Genomic DNA, 22,599 nt, shown 5'->3' on the forward strand with positions numbered 1-22,599 from the left:
ATATATATATATATATATATACTGAATATTTATAGTATGAAAACTTTCAACAACATCTGTTCATATTGAGAGACTGAATGTATCTGCAGTCCAGTAAGTGCAGTTGAAATGTTTAAAGAATTACTAAAAAGAACACATCTTCAGATGTTCCATCAACAACAAACAACAATCTTTTCTATATTCTGTTGGACATGATCCTTGTGTTGAGTCTCCTGAAAAATGATCTGCTCTTTGACAGCTTGAGCTTCTTCTTCCAATCCATGTTCTTTTTCTGATAAATGCTGTCCCAGCTGTCCTCCTCTTCATCCCCCACCCAAGGGACCCAGGCACCTCCATTTAGCTCAGGGTGTGCCCGCAGATCCTCTGATGGGTACCTCACTGGCACTGCTGTACGGTTGTAGTATACCAGTCTGGCTAATAGCTCTTTCACAACATCTGGTCTCTGCTCAGACAGGTCGAAGCGTTCGTTGGGGTCCCCAGAGATGTTGAAAAGCCACATTGATTTACGGGGAACAGTGTGGCGTTCCAGGTTCCACCATCCACCAGGAAAACCTGGAAGTATCTGTGGAGGGATCCAGTCTCCATAACCGGGGTCTCCAGTCAGGAGTTTCCAGTCTCCAGCTCGTATGGATGCCTGAATGGCTGTATTCCAAATCCCATATCCTTTCTGCAGCGAGCCGCTGTGTGCGTGGTTATACAGAGGGTCGATGTTGTGAAGGATCTCCAGCCTGGGCGACTCCTTCCCTTCACTGATGGCTTCCCAAACATTATATCCATCAAGCCCCTCTGTCAGAGACTCATTGCCTCCTGCTAATCTTACCAGTGTGGGGTACCAGTCAGTAATGTGTATCAGTGCTTTGCTCACCCTCCTCTTCCTCCGCAGCAGAGGGCTGTGGACAAAGCCCAGGCCTCTGATGCCACCTTCCCAGTAAGTGCCTTTACGTCCTCTGAGCGGCCAGTTGCTGCCTCCAGACAAAGGCTGTCCACCATTGTCTGTGGAGAAGATGATGACGCTGTTCTGATAGTATTCATACTTACGGAGAGCATATGTTATATTACGAACTGCCTCATCTACAGCTGAGACCATGGCAGCATACTTCCTGCGTGCCACATTTTCCAGCTCACGGTATGGGTAGATGTACTCGCGAGGAGACTGCAGGGGTGTGTGGACCGCCTGGAAGGAGAGGTAGATGAACAGCGGCTGGGACTGAGGGTCGTGGGTTGCCAGGATTTTGCGGACTCTTTGAGTGTACAGATGGGTGGAGTATTTGCCCTTTTGACTCCAGGCAACTGACTCTCCCTCATGAAGGTCAAAGCCGCACAGCCCAGGCCCGTCGCAGGACTCATAGGTGTAGTAGTTCACGCTGCCCGTTAAAGAACCAAAGTATGTGTCAAAGCCACGGCGAGTGGGCAAACACTCCTTCTTGTAGAACCCCAAGTGCCACTTGCCTACCATATGGGTTGAGTAGCCGAGCTCCTGAAGCCTCTGGGGCAGGGTGACCTGGTCAAAGGGGAGACAGTTGGGTTGGCGGGGGCGGATGATGGAGTGCTGAAGACCTGTATGGATTTGGTACCTGGAGATATAATGATAGAAAAGAGCATTATCAGCATCTTTTAATCAGGTCCAATATTGAGGTCGTAGTATTAAAACCCTGCCTGCTGAGGTCTGTCTGAGGAGACAGATGAGAGTGAAGTGAAAACACTCTACCAGCCATAAGAGAGCACACAAAGAGGGGCAATAACCCCAACCTGCTGTTTACCCCCCTCGTTCTCCCTCATGCTGAGAGCGTATGATTCGGTCACTTTAGCTATGAAATATGAGATGTTACTTTAAGGGCCAAAGTGTGTCGTTAAAGCTGGTGTTGGACTTTACAGCTTTCTGTAAGCTTTTCTTATTTTCTAACTATGTCATCTATCTGTATAGGTGTGGGTTCTGTTACATTTGAAGCTCACAACAACAACTTTGTATTGTAGATAATATCTGCACAGGACCTTAATGTGTATTTACTTCAATAAAGCAAGCACCTCTCTTCAGATTTTCTAAGAAATCAGGTCCAAGCAGACAACAAATAAAGCATGAGGCAAGCTCTTTACCTGCCAGTGATGAGTTGGCTTCGGGACGGGGTGCAGATGGGCTGGATGTAATAATTCTCCAGCTTCACTCCGTCTGCAGCCAGTTTATCCAGCACCGGTGTCCTGATGTCAGAACTATGATAGCCAATGTCATTGAACCCCTGGTCATCTGTCATTATGAAAATGATGTGAGGAGGTCGTGGGACAGGAGCTCTGTCCATAAAAGTTGGGTCCGCCTCATTCTCAACCTGGTTTGGACCCATCATGTCCCAGGTCAGGTACCCGAGGCTGAGCAGGCTCATCATGGAGAAACCAGTCAGAGCTGACGTTGCCATGGTTCCTCCTCTGACACTAAAGTCACTCTATGTTGTATTCGGTGTATGTTACCGAATCCTGTGTGCGCAGTGAAGCTCAGTGCAAAAATATCCTTGAAATGCACAATTTGCTGGGTTAAAAAATCTACACCTCCATCCTGTCCGACTCTCCACACCGTTCTCCTTTGAAAGCAGTTTTCTTTCCCTAGTGGTCTCATTAACCCCGCCCATATGCCTTGCTGCCTTGCTGAAATAACATCAACCCCTCCACCCACCTTCATCCCAAAACACACACAGGAGTATTTCTATTACATCCAGGTGCTAATAGTGATTTCACATCAGTCATAACATTTTGCTAAATGTGGAAATTACTCTACAAAATGATACATGTGATGACTGATTTTTGCTCCAACAAGAATGTATTTCACTGAACCACAGCGCCAATTTTACAAGTTACTAGAAAGCAAGAAAAAGTTTGGTTCAGCCATAGTTTACAAAGACCCTCACTCACAACAACATGGTGTATACGTGGGGTTTGGGGGTTGGGGGTTGACTTGAGTCTCGGGGCAGCCGTGGGGCCCTACAAACACAATCACAGACACTGTTCAGCCACTTCACTTCACTGCATTAACAAACACTCTCTTATTATTGCTGCTGTTTTATGAGTACTGCAGACCTGAGGAGAGGGACGGACTCTGATAACATCTCCAACCAGGCGTCAAAGAAGCACTTTACAAATCATGCAGCGGGTTGGCAGAAAGCAGTGGGGCTGCACAGGTTCAGCCACAGCTCCTGTGGAGGTGCTGCTCTAACGCCATCTGGTCTGTAGACTGTCAGCATGCAGCACAAAAACTGTGCCTGGAAATCAGGAAGGTTGGGAACGACGCAAGGTAGAAATGACCTACATATACAAAAAAAAGAAGTCATGAGTATGTCAACATTCTGGAAGGTAAAACATCACACCTTGCAAATGTTGATATTGGGACTTGTGGGCACTGAGGTCACAGGGCCGCCAAAGGAAGATTGAGCCTCCTGTAAAGGGCATGAAGCTGTGGCCGGGCATATTTGCCCAGCAGCAGCAGCAGCAGCCGAGGCATCTCTGGAGAGGAGCGACTGAGGGCAAGAAGGCAAGTCAGGCCAGGAAAGGAAAAAAAGATTGATTCAGATCCACCTGAAGTTTTACACCATCATGTTTATTTACATACTTTTCCTAGATGGAGAGACTTAGAAATCTGAAGTTCTGCCCCCATAATCCTGCCAGAGATGTTTTGCAGTTACACATACTGGTCATTAAACCTTCCCTTGGTGACTCTGAGGAAAGAAAGAGTCTGGACTGCTGGTCCGTGATGTAACTGATTCACCTCACAGGTTAAAAAACCACTCTACTCACATCCAACACCACAACACAAACAGCACGCATAAACACACACTCACATCTCATACATGCAAACATTAGCCTACGCACTGGTCAGAAAAGATGTTAATAGGTTGATACCACAGATGTTTTACAGCTCAAATCACACATTTCCTAATCTTTTAATAAACACAAATGCCTTCAGATGTTAGCCAAGCCATGGTTTAGTGATGGTATTTATGTAGCAGCTAAACTTACAATGCAGTAGAATTTGTGACCTCTAAATGATGGATAAACCTCATCTTTGGATTCTGGAGGTTACTTTTACAGCTATTTATCTGTCTTAACTTATCCCAGGCTAAGAATAAAAAGTATGTTAATTTGGTAGTATTCTTGTAAACCGCTGCTGTCTAATTCCAGTAAAAGCATGATGTAAATACAACAAGTGGTCATGTCAGGTGTTTCAAGTGCCTTGAAGGAGCTCCAAGTTGTGGTTGTTGTTGATGTTGTTGTTGTTGTGAGTCAGTGTAAGTCTGCAGATCACATTCTCTGACTCCTTGCATGACATGTTGATCTGCCTCCAACGTTGTCATGCTGGTGAATGTTTCCCTGCTGTAAATCATCAGGAGCATCTGTGGCTGCCTGTGGTGTGTTTGAGGGTTTTCTGGTAGTAAAATACCATTCAGCAGTATACTAAACTCTTCATATGTAATGTTCTATAATATAATGTAAAGTATGTTTTCTTGTGTTGACCTTGTCTTATTTCTCACTGCCACATACATCTTGAATTTCCCTAAAGATAAATAAAGTGTCTGCCTATTGATCTAGTATCTATAAAGGCTGAGCCTCATGAATGGAGGTTGACCCTAGTGTTATCTCATACATTCCTAACAAACATACATGCACAACTCCAACTCTTTTCCTAACAGGCTCTAAGCCTTCATGTGAGGACCCATGAAATACAATAATGAGTTGATGGGGAAGCAGGCACTGGGGGGGGGGGGGTGCTGCTGCTGCCACTCTGTGTCGGCCAGCACCACATGTTGGCTTTGGCTAATGGAAGAGGTGCTGTTACTGAATACGGCTGCTCCCCTTCTCCGTGAACACTACCCTCTTTCTAATCAACGCAGCCCTGCCAGTAAACCTACACATTACGCCCCACCTCTCACCCCAATTTTCTAATCTGAGTAAGACTGGGTGGAAGTTGTCCTTTTCCTGCCAGAAAACTTCAAATGTATTCAGCTAGTCCCCCCCACCATCCACCCCCCACAATAGCACCCTTGTGTTAGACTTTCTGTTCACCTAAATGCAACTCAGAAGGAATCTGTTTGTTTTCTCATTTGTTTAATTTCACGCTTCTGTACTGAGCCACATGAGCACAGAGCCTCAGCTCTGTTAACAAATGTGTGACACATAACAACTAAAAACTATAAAAAGTACACCTGAAATACATTTTAAAGTGTACTTTATGGGCATTTTAGCTAGTTATTATCATGTTGGCTAACCGTTTTTTTAATTCAACATTCTAATCTCAAATCCCAGTATAGCACGGCTAAGCAAGGTACCAAGCAAAGCAAGCATGTCCAGGGTTTAGCACAGGGAACGCAACTACTGTATCATCCCTGGAGTGTTGTTAAGGACCCACAGAGAAGTTGTTTGAATACAGATCTGCAGCACAAGAAATGAGTTCCCAGGTCCCAGATATTTCCTTTTTTTCTGGCAGTTCTAATGTCCACATCTCAGGCCCTTTCCAGGTGGGACCTCACAGGTGAGGCAGCCCCCGAGGCAGAGCTCCAGCCCTGGCCTCAGCTCCTGAATGTTTGATTTGGCTCTGGTTGAGCTGCAGCATCTGGTTAGTAAGGCCAGACACAACACTTCATCATGGCCCTCCTGCAAAGCCACCTGAAAGGACATCTGAAATGACTCAAAGAATCACTAAAGGGACTGGGTCTGAATCAACCATTTTATGTCTGTGTAAGTGTTGTTTTAATTGCATTGGTATTTTTTTCTGACGATGTGGCGGCGCTGACAGGTTGTGACACGGAAAACCTTACCGGTAATTACCTGCAGAGCGAGCGCAGATGTGAGCTGCTAAACATGTGGAATGTAAAGTAGATTTATTTCCTGTAAAACAGACTGCCATTTACAAGGGTAACCTGTACAAATATCCCAGTCATTTTACTGCAACACGGCATCAAAGCCAGGGGAAACGTTCTACTGCGTTTTTGTTTTTTTTCTTACATTCAGGAGTGTAGACTTGTCATTTCTATTCCTCCCATCACTTTATGTTGCTCACTAAAATCCTCTTTCACTTATTTTAGAGTCACAGTGAGCCGAGGAAACATTACATTTCTCCTTTTACAAATAGGTTTTATACCGGAAAACTTTGGTGGTCTGTCCCATCAACACTCTGAGCTGACTCAGCCTCATAACCAGCTCATTAGCCCAGTGTGTGTGTGTGTGTGTGTGTGTGTGTGTGTGTGTGTGTGTGTGGGTTTGTGGAAGATGGTGAAATCTTAGCGAGCAACACTGACATTGCATTTGGAATACACTCTGCTTTCCTTTCCTGGCTTTCTTCATGAATGGGGCTCTTTCAGCAGGTTTTTTTCTCCCGCTGACCCTCTGCTTACCCAAAACTCTCTTCTAGTGTGACCCAAGGCCTCACCACCAGCTCTCAGATCTGCTCTCTGGCAGCACGTTGTGCCCAATCACCTTTAGTTTCCTCTTAAACAAATCAAACGAAAAAAAAAGTCACACTTTAAACCAAATACACCCACAGACAGGAGACTGGCAGCGTTTAAACATGTCTAGTTTGTCCACTTGATTGGATAGTTTGTGGATTGTCTGGCTGTGAGGATGTTTGTCCAACATGAGACAATTCAAAAAGAAAGCTAAGTCAAGAAACCTTTAGCCACAAGAGAGAGAGAGAGAGAGAGAGAGAGAGAGAGAGAGAGAGAGTTGAGCTGGTAGCCAGGAGGGACAAGAAGACCAGGTTTACTTTAAGACCTACAAGATAATACCCGGTATTTGCTCATATTTATGGAAGCGTATTGTACAGAAGCATATTGCATTAACTTGAGTAAAAAATAAATCCTGTTTTTACCAGAAATATTTTTTGTTTGTATGAGAAAATGTCTGTTTTTATGAGTAATCTTTTCTGTTTTTACGAATTATATTTTTTGTTTTTATTTTTACGAGTTATATTTTCTGTTTTTACGAGTAATTTTCTGTTTTTACGAGTTATAGTTTTTATGAGTTTTTATGAGTAATCTTTTCTGTTTTTACAAATTATATTTTCTGTTTTTATTTTTACGAGTTATCTTTTCTGTTTTTACGAGTTATCTTTTCTGTTTTTACGAGTTATATTTTCTGTTGGTCTGGTTAGCTTCTAATTTAGATGATAAAACATAAGTAAACTCATCGTAGATTAGAAGTGTTTTAAATCAGAAATTTTCAGTCTGATTTTCAGAGTCACTTAAGTCTTGTCTTATCCCAACATTGGCAAGAGCTACTTTTTTGTCAGGGTTGTTCATGGAAGCAACAATGTCACATCTGTTAAATTTTATGTGCTTTGATTTTGCTTTGGGATTAAGCTATAGCTATCAACTTTGTGTGGTGAGGTTAAAATAATAATAGTATAAAAGTATAATAGGTTAAAAAGATAAATATCTAAGCTAAACAGGGATCATTTCATGTGTTGACTCTTCTTCTCCTACGTGTTCGACTAGAACAGCCTTAATGCGTGACTGATATGGATTGCTTCTGCCTGATTTAGACCCTGGTGGGGAATCGCGGTAGTTTCACACCGCAAGTGCTTTGGTATTATTATTTCTCCCCTTATTCAGGGGCTGTAACGTTTGCACAGGCTTTTCAGGCAAAAGGAGTTTTTATCTCTCGTAAAGACAGAAAATATTTCTGGTAACAGGATTTATTTTTTACTCAAGTGAATGCAATACGCTTCCGTACTGTAATACCAGTGGCCACTATAATATGGCTCATATTACCAGCTGAAGGCAAGGGACTACATTACCCGTGGTGCGTTGCAGCGGCAAACAGAAACTGTATCCGGAGTTCAGAGTTGAAAGTGCTAACATGCGGATTTCATGAAGCTGAAGAAGTGTGGGCAGAATGCGGATTACTTTGATATGAGAGTGCTTCTGTCGGCAGTGTTGCGTGTTTGTTGTTGTTCTTCTAGTCGAACATGTCCGTGAACGCATCAAATCCGGAGCTGATCCATCTGATATACCGCCATTTGAAGGAGCATGGTTTCCACTCAGCTGCAGATGAGCTACAGAGGCACAGCCCACAGGTCAACACTGTGTACACACACACACACACACACACACACACACACACAGCCTGCAGTACACTGTGGGAGTTTGTAACAATGTTTGAAAAAGTTTTGAAGCAGATCGATATTATTCCTGAGTGCAGGCATACTCCATGAATGAATCATTTTATCATTAAATTAAATCATTGTAACACATTGTTTTATTTCCTATTAATTATAACGTGGGTTTATAGAAACAGGATAACATTTTCAGGATAATTCATAGATATAACATTTAAGAAAAGTGTGTGTGATGGGTCTTATTTCATTTATATGCAGCACTTAACCCTTTATTCATTAAAGTTTATCTAGAGTTAAAATGACCTGTGAGCTGACATTGGGAGTGCTGTGGAGCCAGTTGTATGTTTGTGCAGTAGAACCTTATTGTTTCTCAACATACATGACTGTTTTGAATAATATGCAAATGAGGGCAGCACACATGCAGAGTTAAGATGAGCTTCAACACACTGCTTCAGAATGCTTCACATTCCCTGGTGTCTGATCAACGTGCTGACTCCTGCAGGTGGAGACACAGACATCTGCATCATTGCAGGATATCTACAGTTCATGGGTGAAGTGAGTACGATTTCTCCGGCCTTCTTCCATGTCTGTCGTAGTAACGACACATATACTTTTATAACACTTTTATAACACTCGCTCACAGCAACTTCAAGAAGAAAAGGCAGCCTCGTACAGCCAAACGCTCCAGTTCAGACAAACAAGAAAGGACTCCGAGTAAAGGTGCATCTTCTTTTATTAGCTCAGAAACTGAAGTGAACAGTGTACATCTTTGTTTACGAGGACTGTTAGACTGAACTTTGTTCACATTTCATCTCTAGCTAAGCCGACCACAAAGAAGCAAAAGGATAAACCAGCACAGAACACACAAAAGATGCCAAAAAAGGTGAGTTTTTATATTATTTTCATTTCATACACTGACTTTTTTTAAACTTTACAAAGCACTACATTGTTTCTTTTTCTTTTTTTTGCAGACTGTTCCAGCAAAAAGGAAAAAGGGAGAAGAAAATGGCAAAAAGGCAAAACAAAAAACAAAGACACAAACAGGAGTCAAGGCTGCCAATGGAGAGGATTCAGACTCTGACAGCAGTCTGGATGTAGACAAATGGAAGAATCTTCTCCTGCAGATGACAGGTAGGAGAAATGGTGACTGGGAAATGTTATTACTGAGGAAGCTCCTTAGAAGCTGGGACACGAGAGCCATCTTCTCCTGCTTGTATACCTGCTGTATACTCTGAAAACAGCATCCGCCTTCATCAGCAGATAATTCATCTCAGGACATGAAATAATAATAGTAGTACAATAGTGAAAAGTGTGTCAGAGCTGGTCTCACCCAGATTTTTGCCCACAGCACCACCCATCAACGAGTTCACCACAGACACAGTGATGTCATACAAACAGAGCTGTGTACAGCAGCTGTTTGCCTGATGTCGATGTTTCCTTTAAAGCATTTGTGCCACCCAGCTGAATGTGTACAACGTCCTCAGTGTGCTTTCCTCTCCCACAGAGGCTGACATCGCCAAGATGGAAAGCATCAACGCACTGGACTCCACCACACCCCCGCCCAAGAAACAGAGAGTCAGGAAGCCCCGAGCAAAGCCTGCAGCGAAAACACCGGGTGGACAGGACAATGGGACAAAGTTAAACAATGACTCCACAACACCAACAAAGAAAAGACAGCCGGTAGTCACTGCACCTGTCACACCAAGCCACAAGAAAAAGCTGTCTGTCTCCACTCCAGATAAGACGCAGCAGAAGAAGACTCCCACTGAAGAAAGAACTGACAAGATGACACCTGAGCCCAAGAAGAAGAAGAAGAAGAAAGAAAAGTTGGAAGGAAATGCAAAAGAAAAGGGTGATGGTGGAGAAGAAAAAGACAGTGAGGAAAACAAGAGTGACGTCACAGGACAAGAGTGTGAGGAGAAGAAAAAGAAGACGAAGGGAGATGGTGAAAGGACTGAGACTGAAAATGACATGATGGAGCCTGCAGTGAAAACCAAGAAGAAGAAGAAGAAGAGGGAGAAAAGTGAGGATGGAGACGAGCATCATTTGGCTGAAGATGTAAATGAAAACACAGACCACATAATAAAGAATAAGGACAACCCACACAGTGAGAAGCAAACAGAGCCGACATTCAAGGAAAAAAAAGTCAAGAAGAAGAAGAAGACGACAGGTGATGGTGAGGACAGTTTAGAACAAGTACCTGAAGATCTACCAGAAGTGACAGCACAGATTGTTCCAGACAAGAAGACACCCGAGGCTGAGGACAACACTGAAGAAATTAAAGTAAAGAAGAAGAAAAAGAAAAGAACTATTAATGGTGAGGAGAATTTGGAGAAAGGAGCTGAAGAAGAAAATCCAGATCAGAGTGTAAAGAATCAGGAGACAGCAGACAGAGATTTCAACTCCCAGGCCCCAGAGAAAAATGTTAAAGAAAAGAAAGCAAAGAAGAAGAAAAGGGAGAATCATGGGGAAGAAGACCTGGAGACCTCAGCGGGCGATAAGACAGAGGAGCAGTCAGAGCAGAGTCCTGAAGTGAAGAAGAAAAAGAAAGACACAGAGCCGCTGTCTCAGCTCCACCTGGAGACAAGTCCTCCAGCAAAGAAGAAAAGTGAGTAAACAGTGCTGTGACATGGCCACAAGAAGCAGGCTGCTGCTGTGAGCGAGGCTGGTGTGTGTAACTGTCTTTAACATTCTGTTTGTCAGGGAAAAGCATTTCAGAATCACCCAAGGTCTGGGAAACACCAACAGCTGCTGTTCCAACAACACAACCCGTCCAGACGGCCTCCCACAAAAAGGTATCACAGTGCTCACCACACCAGTTTAACTGTTTGAATGCTGGTGGATAAAGATGCTCAACATTCACCTCATTTGCTTCCACAGAAAAAGAAGCCCAAGGATCCTGCAGATGTTTGACTCTTCATCACTGCAGGCCCACAACATGAAGGCGTCACCTGACTCCTGCTCATATTGTCATATTATGGAAAGAGAAAAAGACTTTTATTTTGGTACACTTTTTCACTCTTCATATTTTTATGTGCCTATTTTTCTACTTCTGGACTTTTATGATAACTGCCATTTTAATGGCATGAAGCTCAAATGTAAACAGTTTGATCCATGTGATGTTTTTCTTTACGGTGAAGTCAGTGTTTGAATGGAGAAACTTTAACTTTTTTCTCTCTTTCTCTCGCTCTTTCAGTCTCAGGAATTTCACACTTTATAATTGTGAGCAGATTTTTATGAGGATTCAAATAAGGAAGAGGAAAAACATCACCTTTGTACATTATCAGTATACAAAGAAGTTGGGATGCTGTGTCAAGTAAATTAAAAACAAATCCATTTACAGGACAAAGAAAACCTAACACATCATGAAGCTGGGAAATGCATTTGTGATAAAATGTCCTTACAACTGATGCTGAGCTATTTTTTTTTTTTTTAGATTGAATTCTTGCCAAGCAGTGTCATGCAATGACTAGCAAGGCACGCCACAGGCTAGGGTGACAACAGTGACTAGCCACTGTTAATCCGAATCTCTTAATTATTATGTTATGTACTGTAGGTGATGATTGTCCAAATTGTTGAACTATTTCTTATAGTTTTTATTTTTTTTTATTTTTATTTTAGATACTGTATTAATCCCAGAGGGAAATTCTTTATGGCTGCTGCCAAGCAGTGTCATACAATGTCTAGCAAGGCCCGCCACAGGCTACGGTTGAAGTGTCTTGCCCAAGAACACACAACAGTGACTAGGGACCACCAACCTTCCGGTTACTAGACAACCCTGCTATACCACTGCGCCACTGTTGTCCCCAGTCCCCACGAGTTATATATCTGTGGATGCTCTCATTCATCCAGGTCATAGTCATTTCCAAGAAGCCACTCAGGTCTTCAGAAAACAATCCTTCAGTCCAGTTGCCTCGATTTAACCTCTCTGAAATATAGGGGTTATATCATTTGCAATAGTTGCCTTTAGTTTTTAATTTACATTTGACACCATATCCTAACTTTTTTATGTTGGTTTTGTTCAAAGTAAAAATTGTGTCAACAATTTCTAGTCCTTGTTGCATTGTTTGTTTGTGAGAAAACATGATTTAAACGTGTTAGATGTTTGATTAAATATTAATATACGGGTTATTGTGCTTTTAATACCAATTATACATAGTATTTTAATGGACTGCTCCTGGTTGAAGTCCGAATGAACTGGCAGTAATTCTACGGAAACAGTAGAGGGCAGCAATACGCTACGAAAGCGTCTAGTCTGTCTCAAACCAAAGAAGAAGACGTCTGAATGAGTAATGGCATGGGACTGCTTTTGCTCGCCAGATGGCGCTGCAGCGACAGGGGAGATCGGACTAGAGAGCGAAGAAGAGCGTACACGGCTATTATTTTAGTAGCACAGCTACACTGATGAGGAGTTAGGTGCCAGTTTTTCAGCTGTTAAACTGTTTTGGTCAAATGTGGAGGTTAAACAAAGTTCGCCACAAAGCTGGTCGACAAGGCGACAGCTTGGACGAGTTCAGACTGAAGAGGAGAGAACAGGAGAAAGGTTTCTACCTGATGTTTTACTTTACACATGTGACTAGCTTAACTCGTTGCCAAGCAAACATCATATGTCCGCCCAGAAACGATAAACTGTCAGCCGATGGATAACGTAGACATTTAGGAGAAAAAAATCAAAAAACAACTCTCTCCATAGATGTGCCCACTCATTAATCAGAATATCTAACTGTGTGGTGTGTTGTGTGATGTTGTATGTTAGCGTTGAGACAGGCCCGCAGACAGAGACAGCTTGTGAGTAAGAGACTCTTACTGAATGAGGATGAGGAGCAGCCTGATGTCACCATGGATACGACACCTGGAGAACAGGTGAGTCCTGGCGGAGGTCTGCTGTTAAGTCAGACGTGAAATGGTTACAGTTCTTCTTTTCCCCAGGATGTTGTCAGTTTGTTCCACAAACTTCAGCACAGCGGGCCAGAGAAGCAGGTCCAGCTGAAAGCTTTGAGTAAAGCTCTGCGTGACCCATCAGCACAGCTCACCTTCATCAAGTAAGCTAGCTACTTCTGTCGCCAAATCAAGTGAGTTTTAATAATTGTATTATTCTTACTTGTGATTCCTTTGTCTGCTTCCAGGCAGGAGAACAGTTTGCATCTGCTGGTCGGGCTCCTCACCGGCTCCAATGCTCAGTACCGCCTGCAGGCTGTTCGCTGTCTCCATGAGCTGTCTCACTCTCCCCACAGCAATGTGACCGCAGCCTGTCTGCCTGCCACCCCCTACCTGCTCACTTACCTGTCAGGCCCAAGCTCCAAGTTCACAGTGGGTACCCACTCACACCAGGCAATGTGTGTCATTACTACCTAACTGAACGTAAGAAGGTTTTGACTTTCTGTGTGTTTACCTCAACAGGAGCTGTGTCTCTACACACTAGGTAATATATGCCCAGACAGTGAGGTGGTAACAGAGAAGCTCCTGGCTCAGGGAATCATTCCAGCTCTTGCCAGCTGCATGGAGGTACAGTAACAGGGGTTTCGTTGCCTCACTGTACCTGTTGCAATAAAATTGAATGCATTTGTGTGTCCGTCCAGAGCCAGAGATATAACCTGGCAGTGATGGAAGCTGCAGGCTTCACCGTCTCCCAGCTTCTCCAGACCAAAGGTGCAGCACAGAAAATAGTCCCGTAAGTAAAATGATTTACCGTTTCTTCTCTGCTGTCACTACATCACTGTTCTCTCAGCAGACCTTTTCTTTTCTGTGTCATCGCCCACATTCAACAGTGCTGTAAGTTGTGTAATTGTGTTCCATTGTGTCTGCAGGATGGTCCTGGCCTCCAGTTTACCCACACACTTGTTGTCAGTCCTGACTCCTGACCCACAGTTTGGCTTGGCTCCAGCCATTGAATGTGCATGGTGTCTGCACTACCTCACATGCAGGTGAGAGGTGTCAACAGTTTCTTATATTTTCTCCTTTTTTTGCATGCACTTGCTCCATAAGCTGTTTATCTTCATAATGACATTTTGTCTCTCTTCTGCCTGTATCAGCACTGAGGGTAACAGAGGGCTGTTGTCTCAGGGGACCCTGTTGCAGTGCAGTTCCCTGTTGGTGTCGCTAGGTGGTGCTGTGGCTGAGGGAAACAGAGATGAAGGGTTGGAGTTGGTGAGGAAGTGAATGATTTTAAAAAACTGTTCGTGTTTGAGGCTCTTCAAGATTTTTTAGCTTCACAGTAAAGACTGTGTTCTCTCCAGCTCGTCTGCCCCCTGCTGAGGTGCGTAGGAAACCTCCTGTCCTCCTGCCCGGTGGAAGACCTGAGTTCTCGGGTGGGTGACATTCACCTTATGGCCTCTCTGTGTGCGCTTCTTCAGGCCTACCTGCACAGCCGGCCAGCCTTGGCCAGAGAGACTGCCTGGGTTATCAACAACCTCACAGGTCACACACTCTCATGCACATTTGTGAAAATATTTATGCAAACTTTACATACATTTTTATTTGTTATCCTTTTGGACTCAATAAATAATAAGGAGGGGAATTGTAACGGATGGTTCTTCACTCTTTGTTCCAGCTCACTCCATTGAATTCTGCTCTGCTCTGCTGACCCTTAACTTGGTCCCAGGACTGATCCAGCTTCTACATTTCTCTCAGGGCATTAACACTATGGTCAGTGTAGGCCGTTGCTGCACTTGTAGAGTGCTTCAGTCATACAGACACTATTTTTTATTAGTGCCTTCTATCTGCTAAACTCCCCCTCAGTGTTAAACTGGTCTTGTTTAAATTTAGATCCTTAGGATTCTGGCAAATGTTGCCCACAAGAAAAAGGAGTTCTGTGTCCAGCTGGTGGAGCTTGGATTGTTGCCTGCGCTCTGTGCCACACTTAAAATGGCTGACCAAGAGATGGTGACTCTGAGTCTGGAGGTCCTGTACATGTTTGTAGTTAGCAGTCCCCAGGTAAGCATGTCCCATTAAACTACATAATAATGTGCTTTTTTTGCGTAGCTGCTGTGTTTATTTACCTGACAGAATTGTTCTTCCACAGGTAGCAGAGGCGTTTGTAAGGGAGGGTGGGCTTCCTCTGCTGGAAGCCATTCAGTACCACGGTGACGGAGGGATGAGACGAAGAGCAACGTACCTGTTGGAGCAGCACTTGCCGTCCAACTACACTTAACAGTAATGCACAGTAATAAACACGTTAGCTGTTTTTGTAAGATCTGTGTTAGCTAGCTGTTGACTGATGTCACGAGGAGATCAATGACATCAATGAAACAAATTTAACAGACAGAAACTTTATTACTGATCAGTGTTGCTACTGATGGTGTTTTACTATTTGTAAAGATAAAATATATTTTTTTTTAATTCTGAGAGTCAGTAACTAGTTACTGTGATGCATATAAAATACTTTTTCATAAAATTACAATTTAACATTTTTGTTGACTTTAGACTCTACCTCCTGTTTATACAGACAATGAGATCACGTGACTGAATATTAAGAATGAAGCTTAGGTAAAAGCACCATTTATGATGATGACATATTGTAGAAATATTGTGTATTTTTTGTCACTTACTGCCATTAAATCTGTGTATTGATATTCATCTGCAATACAAATGTGATCACAGTAAGACTCTGTGTAAGAACAGTTCCTGGTTCATGTTTGGCCTTGTTTTCTGACAGTTTTCTTATATATACATTTAGTGCAGCACAGTTAGCTGAGGGTTTATGTTTAGAAGACCATCAGAACTTTAGACCAGTTATAAAACCAGGAAATAAAGTGTTAGAGCCAGATTATAGGTAAATAATGTTGTTTAATAATTTTTGGATGTAAATATGTTTTGCTGTATGTTAAGTTATATTTAAGACCTGTTCTAATGGAAAATACAAAAACTGAGACATTAATGTTAATGCTGCATTTCTATTTCTAAGTTTGGATCCTATATTGTGCATGTAAATTTGAGAATGCTCAGAACGAAGGAGAGCCGACGTGTGTGCAGCTTGAAGGCATATAGCTTTTTGGCCGTGGTCTGTGTACTATTGCCTATCCAAGAATAGAAGATAAAAGACAACCAGGTGGTCCGTGAGTAAGTTAGTAAACAGTGTGGATAATTGAGCTACACAGGGAGTCACAAAACCTAGGCTGCATACACAAAGAAGTGGTTGAATTTATTAAGACGTATGACTGAAAGCTTTCCACAACAGTAAGTTTTTGAAGTCTCTCAGAATATATTGCCATCAGTAATTCTCTCCAAATCCATCTTCAAAAACATGAAATCAAGATTTTTGTTGTGCAAAGAAAGCTTTGATTTAAGGATTCCATCTGCTGGCCTTCCGGCCTTCTGAGCAACAACCTCAGTCTTTAGCTTGGAAACAAAATGTTTGGCTCCTCCCCTTTAATAAAAAAAGGGGGTCTCAAATTTCCACACTTCCTCTTTCCACCCACAGCATTCCCTTCCCGTTATCTTTCCCTCCGCATGAACCACCAAGACAAGGTTGGTCATTTCATGCTTTTATATGCATTCATGTTTTTAGTCTTTATAATTACGATCTTGTTTAAAGCCAGGATCTGAGTTTATTTTGTTACACCACAATTATTCTGTCTCTTTTCCTCAACGTAATATCTGGGCTCTTTGAGGGGAGAGTATGCATCTGTTTTGACTAATTCTTGTTCACTCCACCCTCAGTGAAACAGGCAATGGAGACCACTGAGTCAACAACAAGAGACAGAACAACAGGCAAACATGAGAATAAGGAGGCAGACCAGCAAGTGCTGTTGTCCAGCAAGCCCCTGCATCGCTTTGTCCAGAGAGGGCCCAGAAATTTCGGAGTAACACAGTTATAAAGTTATACACAAATGCAGCTGTAAACTTTTGAACACAGCTATTCAACTGAAAATGATTATGTGTGTGCATTTCTCCTCCTCTTTCCAGATTGTGATTGGGATTTTTGGCTGCTCTGAGCTGATGATGGGATTTCTCCTGGCTGGTGAAAACATGACCACATCCAATGGAATCGCCACCCCTTTCTGGCAAGGAGTGCTGGTAAGTACTGAGCATGTCCTCAGCTCACATACTGGCCTACTAAGAGTGGAGAAACATTGTGCTTGATGGGTTGTTTATATATATATATGTTTATATATATATTTGGTATTTGGAGAAACAATGATGAGTACATGCAGTATTTAAACATCAAGGAAATGGGTAAGATGAAATGAAAAAGTCCATACTAACTTTAAAACTGCTCTTTAGCAACGAGCCAACAGTGATGCCAAAGCTTGAAAACTGGTGTGATGATCTGCTTTTTGTTTCTTTTTTTAGTTTGGTATCTGTGGAATCCTGTCAATCTACACCGAGCTACATCCCTCCAAGAAGATGGTGGGTATCCTGTGATTGTATGTGCTAACCTCCTGCAGCCTGTGCCTCATCTTGTAATCTTGTATGATTTATATTTCCCAGGTGACTGTGTGTTTGGCCATGTACGTGGTTTCCCTGCTGGGAATCGTATTGTCTTTTGTAGTCAGAGTATGCTGCTTCTATGAATATGCCAGATACATGATAAATAAGAGGGATGATGAGGCGTTGATCGACAGAGTGGTGAGTTACAGTTGAGTTGGTGATGAGCACATGTTTACTGTGTATGAACAATACTTTCTTTCACTCTCTGCAGGGACTGCTTTCTGGTATTGAAGGCTTACTGTTTGTATCCTCACTCTTTGTATTCGGCATCCTTACCTTCTTGTCTTGCATTGCACGTTTGGCACTGAAATCCACAAACACTCAGGTACTACATTCCATTACTGTTACCATCTAGAAATCGGCCCTTTGTGTTTACATTTAACCCAGTGGCCTGAGGTGTAAAACACAAAAGAATACACAACAGGTCAATAAAGCTAAAGTCTAAAAATATGTTGAAATGTATTGATGAAAATGCCATCTGTTTGGCCTTTACAAAATACTTTGAAGCCTCATTTCAGTAAGATGTGAACTTTCCCAACACAAACACAAGAGCCTCAAAGACTCATCTACCATACGTGAACACCTTGATCTGTTAAATGATGTTATTTATTATGTCACTGATCATTTGGTTCTTCTTCATCTCGTTTCCTTCCTGTCTTCAATCTCATTCATCAGATTATCGTCCAGCACATCCCAGCACCAGCTCCACCCCCGCCCACGGACACCGCTTCCACCTAAGCGCTCCACCTTTTTTAAGTAGGAAGTATTCTGCTCTAACTAACACTGCTTTTATTGCAGATATATCCTGTGAAACAAACGTGTTATTCTTCTGTATGTTTTTGTTACTCCGCTTCACTTTCCTGTACCACATGTGTTTGTTTTGTTTTGATACGTAGGGGAAAATAAATGGTAACCACTAATCTCTCTGGTAACAAGGCAAAGTCATTGCAATGTCATATTTTCCAGATATCGTATGTTAAATGAAAACCTCAGAACTAACAGCTATCAATCCAGATATCTATCATTAAAACCAGGTTATGACCTCCTTGGCATTGATACATCACCATTTTAGCTGTGTTGGTTTTAAAGGTTCCATATTATATTACTCAAAAAAATGAGCTGATATGGGTCAAGCTCCTTTTTAGGAACAAAGGCCTTTCTTGCTGTGGAAAATCTGGCATAATGAAGCAGAAAGACTTTCAAAATGATGTCATGTGGGGCTACAAACCCAAAAAGCTTCTTCAAACACAATGGGAAAAGGGTCATATTTTGTGGGTCTTAACATGCACTAAATAATGTTTAGTGGGGGTCCATTTTGCATAATGTCCCCTTTAATGTAATTTATCAGTGCATTTAGCTTATCTCCATAATAAATCCAGCCATAAAACATTTTAATCTACAGACCCAAAACTTGATCTGATCATGATGAACATGTGACAGCACATCTGCCTGAGATTACAGTAGAGATCTTAATACATTTAATACACCCTGACCCTGAAGTGATACTTCTTCCTGCATATTTGTGATTTTATGATGGTATAGCTTGGAAATATGTACATGACTGAACTTGTGAGTGTTTTTTTTTTCTTTCTACAGTATATCAATAATGTGTCTTGTCTTTGATAAATAAATCACTGCAGTAACCTTAGGCCAGGTTTCATGTATACATGACCTCCCAGTTCAAGACAGGCAGCGACGAATAATAGAAACCAAGAAATGCAATGACATCAAAAATATTTTGGTCTTTTAATTTATTTCCAGTAGACAAAAAGTAGTTCAACATTTTAAGAGAGGTCTTCCCTTGTTGTTGGTGGTACAGTAGAAGCCTCGTATTTGGTCCATGTGCATTTTGTTTAAGTGTTCACAGTATTTAATAGACGTAGCTGGCGGTGTACAGAGACTGCATGGAGGCCTGATCAGCTGAGCCGGTGGGCTTGTACTCTCCCTTGGAAGCTAGACCATTGATCTGAAAGGAAGCAACAGAGGGGGGGCAGTCAGGGCAAAGTCAAATGTTAGTGTTAATGATCAGCCATGTTACCTCTGACACATTAGTGCAAGAGAACAAACAGAAAATCTTATAAAATCAATCATTTACCAGACAGTATGCAAGATCAGCATTATCTACAACCAGCAGCTGATACGTGAGAATCATTTGTATTTAATGATCAGAGACAGCCGTCCCCTTGGAGGCTCACCTTGGCCCTGGTGCAGAAAGCTTCCTGTGCAGCTGCCTTGTTGGCAGCTTTGCCCTGCCAGGCTGCAAGAGCAGAGGCCTGAAGTGCACGGCCGTAAGAGAAGGTCAGCTTCCAGGGGCGGGGAATTGGCACTTGGTTGATGGCATTCAGGTTGAGGGAGGCCTCCTCCTCACTCTGGCCTCCAGAGAGGAAGCAGATGCCTGAGAAGACACAGAAAAGGAGCACAAGAGTTGAGCTTAAATGTTAGGTACGAGGAGGCAGTTAATAAAAAGGACACCTTAAAGCACTCACCTGGCACTGCAGCGGGAACAGTGCGCCTCAGAGCGGTCACTGTTGCCATAGCAACCTCCTGAGGGGTGTACTTCTTGGAGCAGGAGTGTCCAGCAGTGACCATGTTGGGCTTCAGCAGGGTGCCCTCCAGGTACACATGGTGGTCAGACAGAGCTTTGTACACAGCAGCCAGGACCTGAAGAGGTGAACAATACTTTGTGACACTGTGCCGATATAACAACAACAACATTATTCATTTGATGTTGATTACAGACCTTTTCTGTCACATACTGGCAGCGCTGCAGGTCGTGGTCGCCATCAGGCAGGATCTCTGGCTCCACAATGGGGACCAGCCCAGTCTGAAGAAAGCAAAGATTAATAATTCAGTTGATGTACTTATGCTGATGGCCTTTGCTGTAGAGAAAATGATGTGAACACACACACCTGTTGACAGATGCTGGCATATCTGGCAAGGACATTGGCGTTCTCTGCAATGGCAAGAGCGGATGGGCAGCCGTTGGAGATCTTGAGCACACACCTCCACTTGGCAAAGTCACAACCATCCTTCTTGTACTGAGCACAACGCTCCAAGAGGCCATCCAGACCTGAACAACCCACAGAACATTTATAAGACACAGAAACTGACAATAAGATGGCAACAGTGGAGTTTGATTTTCACCTTGTGTGGTGGTCTCTCCGTCTGTTCCGTTCAGAGAAGCTGTGCCTTTGTCCACCTGAGAACAAGAGACCAAACTGTGAAAATAAATTTAAAAATAAAAACCTTTCACTCACAGCCTCCTCCTCTTCCTCCTCCTCCTCCTCACCTTAATGCCGACAACAATGCCCTTCTGCTTGACAACCTGGGGGAAAAGTTTGCCGCTGTCGGATTTCTGGTAGAGTGTCTCATGGAAGAAGATGACCCCACCCACGCTGTTGGATATGGAGGGGTCTGTGGAGAAGAGGAGGTCACGGAAGCAGCGACGGTTCTCCTCATTGTTCTCTACATTGATTTTCTGGAGACGCTTTCCCATGGTGCCTTCAAGTAAAAAACGAAAAGAAAATTATTTCACTTGTGCACACACACACACAGAAGTTCACCTGTGATCAGCGAGACGGAATCTCTCACCTGTTGATTCATCTGCAGCCAGGATTCCCTTTCCTGGAGCCACAATCCTCTGAGCAATGTCAGAGAGCTCCTTCTTCTGCTCCGGAGAGAGGGATGGGAACTGATGAGTCATCCTTTGGAGACAAAAAAAGGTTGTTTTTTAAGTCAGGTGGTAGAGACTGTAGCAAGTATGAGGAAGATTATTTATTTTCCAGCAGAATGCTTCAACATCCTGGTTGTCTTGCGCCACCTCTGCAGTTAAATATTTGGCTTGCATGGTTGAACTTTGGCCTTGATTACAGATAAGTTCTCCCATTCAGTGTGCAACACAAGTACATAGTTCATTTAGGTGCAAACTGTGCTCAGGAAACGGATTTAGCAGCACAACGTGGAGGAAAAAGCATGAAAATCACAGAGACGCACGCTTTCATATTTCTTATACACTTCACAATAAAATGGCCACCAATGCACAGAGCAAAATACAGGATTAGACGTCAGTGCATCGCGAGCAGCACAAAGTTAAACTTAATAACATGAGGAAGTCCTTAGATGCGCACAACCCCCCGCAAACATGACTCAAAGCTGTTTCATGCGCAAATCTGCACTTACTTGAGAGTTTATGTCAAACAGTGACGACACCTGAAGCGGCAGACGGCCTCCCAGCAGTTATAGGTCTGGTAGAGAAGACCGAAATGTGGACAAAAATCTGTATTTATGGGCTGCTCGGTGCTGTGGAAGGAGGTGCTCGTGATGTGGCGGGGCGTGTGTGTCCCCGGTAATGCAATTGGCCCCGTCAGACAAAAATGGGCGGTGTTTGTGATGGTGTGGCTGCAGCTTCAATGGTCTTTTTTTGTTAAGTTCATATCAAGATCCAGAGAGATGTTGAAAACAACAACAACAAAAGAACAGTGTTGTAAAGTTGTTGCGCATCGACCGCTCCGCCTCCTGTCTGCTGCGCGCTCACTACTGCGCGCTCACGGTAGCTTCAGCAGTCACGTACAGCAGTCAGCAGACTGCTGCAAAGTTGCACGTCAGGTTTCTCTTCTTTATTGTTTGGATTAAAAAAGCATATCTGTTCTCATCACCCGGGTGTTATTAGTTTATGTTACAGTGTTTATTGTGTCCAGAATAGTGCCTGAATTGATATGAATTTACATGAAGACTCAGGATGTTCAGAAAGAAGAATAAACAAAGAAACAAACATTAAAGTCATTGTCTGCATGTGTTCACCTTTGTCCTTAAATATATTGAATTTTTTTTGTGTGACACATACCTTAAACTTCTGTTACTTTTACCCCTCCTGATGAAGCTTATCTATGTGTGTTCCTAAGCTTGACTACATCATCTTCTGTGTCTGCTTGAATGCGTCACTGTGTTTGTGAAGCACGTCATGTTTGGATAGTTTTCATATTGATTCCTGAGACCTGTGGTGGATTTGTAACTCACAAACATTGACAAGCCAACTTTTTTTGCACAACCCGGACTCTGCACCTTGTACAAAGTACACA

At 42.9% G+C, this 22,599-nt stretch overlaps 5 protein-coding genes across 5 annotated transcripts; 3 read left to right on the plus strand and 2 right to left on the minus strand.

Annotated features, from left to right (window-relative positions):
* Window positions 1-175: 175 nt before the first annotated feature.
* arsia (arylsulfatase family, member Ia) lies at window positions 176-2,408 on the minus strand. The gene is made up of 2 exons (XM_028415611.1): window positions 2,095-2,408; window positions 176-1,574 (listed from the first exon to the last, which is right to left on the minus strand). The coding sequence occupies exons 1-2, from the start codon at window positions 2,406-2,408 to the stop codon at window positions 176-178; spliced, it is 1,713 nt and encodes a 570-aa protein (XP_028271412.1).
* A 5,406-nt stretch (window positions 2,409-7,814) lies between these two features.
* LOC114442231 (transcriptional regulator ATRX homolog) lies at window positions 7,815-12,219 on the plus strand. The gene is made up of 8 exons (XM_028415612.1): window positions 7,815-8,050; window positions 8,595-8,647; window positions 8,736-8,812; window positions 8,911-8,975; window positions 9,064-9,223; window positions 9,597-10,700; window positions 10,796-10,887; window positions 10,973-12,219. The coding sequence occupies exons 1-8, from the start codon at window positions 7,943-7,945 to the stop codon at window positions 11,003-11,005; spliced, it is 1,692 nt and encodes a 563-aa protein (XP_028271413.1). The 5' UTR covers window positions 7,815-7,942; the 3' UTR covers window positions 11,006-12,219.
* Window positions 12,220-12,434: 215 nt separating this feature from the next.
* tmco6 (transmembrane and coiled-coil domains 6) lies at window positions 12,435-15,968 on the plus strand. Its single transcript, XM_028415507.1, has 12 exons — window positions 12,435-12,635; window positions 12,849-12,955; window positions 13,022-13,134; window positions 13,219-13,402; window positions 13,493-13,597; window positions 13,672-13,763; window positions 13,900-14,016; window positions 14,125-14,239; window positions 14,329-14,509; window positions 14,643-14,737; window positions 14,858-15,025; window positions 15,114-15,968. Exons 1-12 carry the CDS (start codon window positions 12,545-12,547, stop codon window positions 15,240-15,242), a joined length of 1,497 nt encoding a protein of 498 aa, XP_028271308.1. The 5' UTR covers window positions 12,435-12,544; the 3' UTR covers window positions 15,243-15,968.
* Window positions 15,969-16,332: 364 nt separating this feature from the next.
* Window positions 16,333-18,453, plus strand: LOC114442173 (uncharacterized). The gene is made up of 7 exons (XM_028415510.1): window positions 16,333-16,558; window positions 16,751-16,893; window positions 16,997-17,107; window positions 17,384-17,440; window positions 17,522-17,659; window positions 17,733-17,846; window positions 18,197-18,453. The coding sequence occupies exons 2-7, from the start codon at window positions 16,762-16,764 to the stop codon at window positions 18,257-18,259; spliced, it is 615 nt and encodes a 204-aa protein (XP_028271311.1). The 5' UTR covers window positions 16,333-16,558; window positions 16,751-16,761; the 3' UTR covers window positions 18,260-18,453.
* An 800-nt stretch (window positions 18,454-19,253) lies between these two features.
* aldob (aldolase b, fructose-bisphosphate) lies at window positions 19,254-21,858 on the minus strand. The gene is made up of 9 exons (XM_028415508.1): window positions 21,701-21,858; window positions 21,113-21,225; window positions 20,811-21,022; window positions 20,666-20,720; window positions 20,431-20,591; window positions 20,262-20,345; window positions 20,008-20,182; window positions 19,717-19,916; window positions 19,254-19,487 (listed from the first exon to the last, which is right to left on the minus strand). The coding sequence occupies exons 2-9, from the start codon at window positions 21,222-21,224 to the stop codon at window positions 19,392-19,394; spliced, it is 1,095 nt and encodes a 364-aa protein (XP_028271309.1). The 5' UTR covers window position 21,225; window positions 21,701-21,858; the 3' UTR covers window positions 19,254-19,391.
* Window positions 21,859-22,599: the final 741 nt, after the last annotated feature.

Source organism: Parambassis ranga, chromosome 10, assembly GCF_900634625.1.
Source record: "Parambassis ranga chromosome 10, fParRan2.1, whole genome shotgun sequence".
Lineage (NCBI taxonomy): Eukaryota > Metazoa > Chordata > Actinopteri > Ambassidae > Parambassis > Parambassis ranga.

Coding starts and splice junctions, on each gene's coding strand:
- tmco6 (XM_028415507.1), top strand. CDS start 12,545: ATGTGGAGGTTAAACAAAGTTCGCCACAAAGCTGGTCGACAAGGCGAC. Junction 12,956..13,021: donor ATACGACACCTGGAGAACAG/GTGAGTCCTGGC, acceptor TCTTTTCCCCAG/GATGTTGTCAGTTTGTTCCA. Junction 14,240..14,328: donor GAGATGAAGGGTTGGAGTTG/GTGAGGAAGTGA, acceptor TGTTCTCTCCAG/CTCGTCTGCCCCCTGCTGAG.
- LOC114442231 (XM_028415612.1), top strand. CDS start 7,943: ATGTCCGTGAACGCATCAAATCCGGAGCTGATCCATCTGATATACCGC. Junction 8,051..8,594: donor TACAGAGGCACAGCCCACAG/GTCAACACTGTG, acceptor TGACTCCTGCAG/GTGGAGACACAGACATCTGC. Junction 10,888..10,972: donor AGACGGCCTCCCACAAAAAG/GTATCACAGTGC, acceptor TTGCTTCCACAG/AAAAAGAAGCCCAAGGATCC.
- LOC114442173 (XM_028415510.1), top strand. CDS start 16,762: ATGGAGACCACTGAGTCAACAACAAGAGACAGAACAACAGGCAAACAT. Junction 16,894..16,996: donor GAGGGCCCAGAAATTTCGGA/GTAACACAGTTA, acceptor TCCTCTTTCCAG/ATTGTGATTGGGATTTTTGG. Junction 17,660..17,732: donor AGGCGTTGATCGACAGAGTG/GTGAGTTACAGT, acceptor CACTCTCTGCAG/GGACTGCTTTCTGGTATTGA.
- arsia (XM_028415611.1), bottom strand. CDS start 2,408: ATGGCAACGTCAGCTCTGACTGGTTTCTCCATGATGAGCCTGCTCAGC. Junction 1,575..2,094: donor AGCCAACTCATCACTGGCAG/GTAAAGAGCTTG, acceptor TTATATCTCCAG/GTACCAAATCCATACAGGTC.
- aldob (XM_028415508.1), bottom strand. CDS start 21,224: ATGACTCATCAGTTCCCATCCCTCTCTCCGGAGCAGAAGAAGGAGCTC. Junction 20,183..20,261: donor GCCAGTATGTGACAGAAAAG/GTCTGTAATCAA, acceptor TCACCTCTTCAG/GTCCTGGCTGCTGTGTACAA. Junction 19,917..20,007: donor TGTTCCCGCTGCAGTGCCAG/GTGAGTGCTTTA, acceptor GTGTCTTCTCAG/GCATCTGCTTCCTCTCTGGA.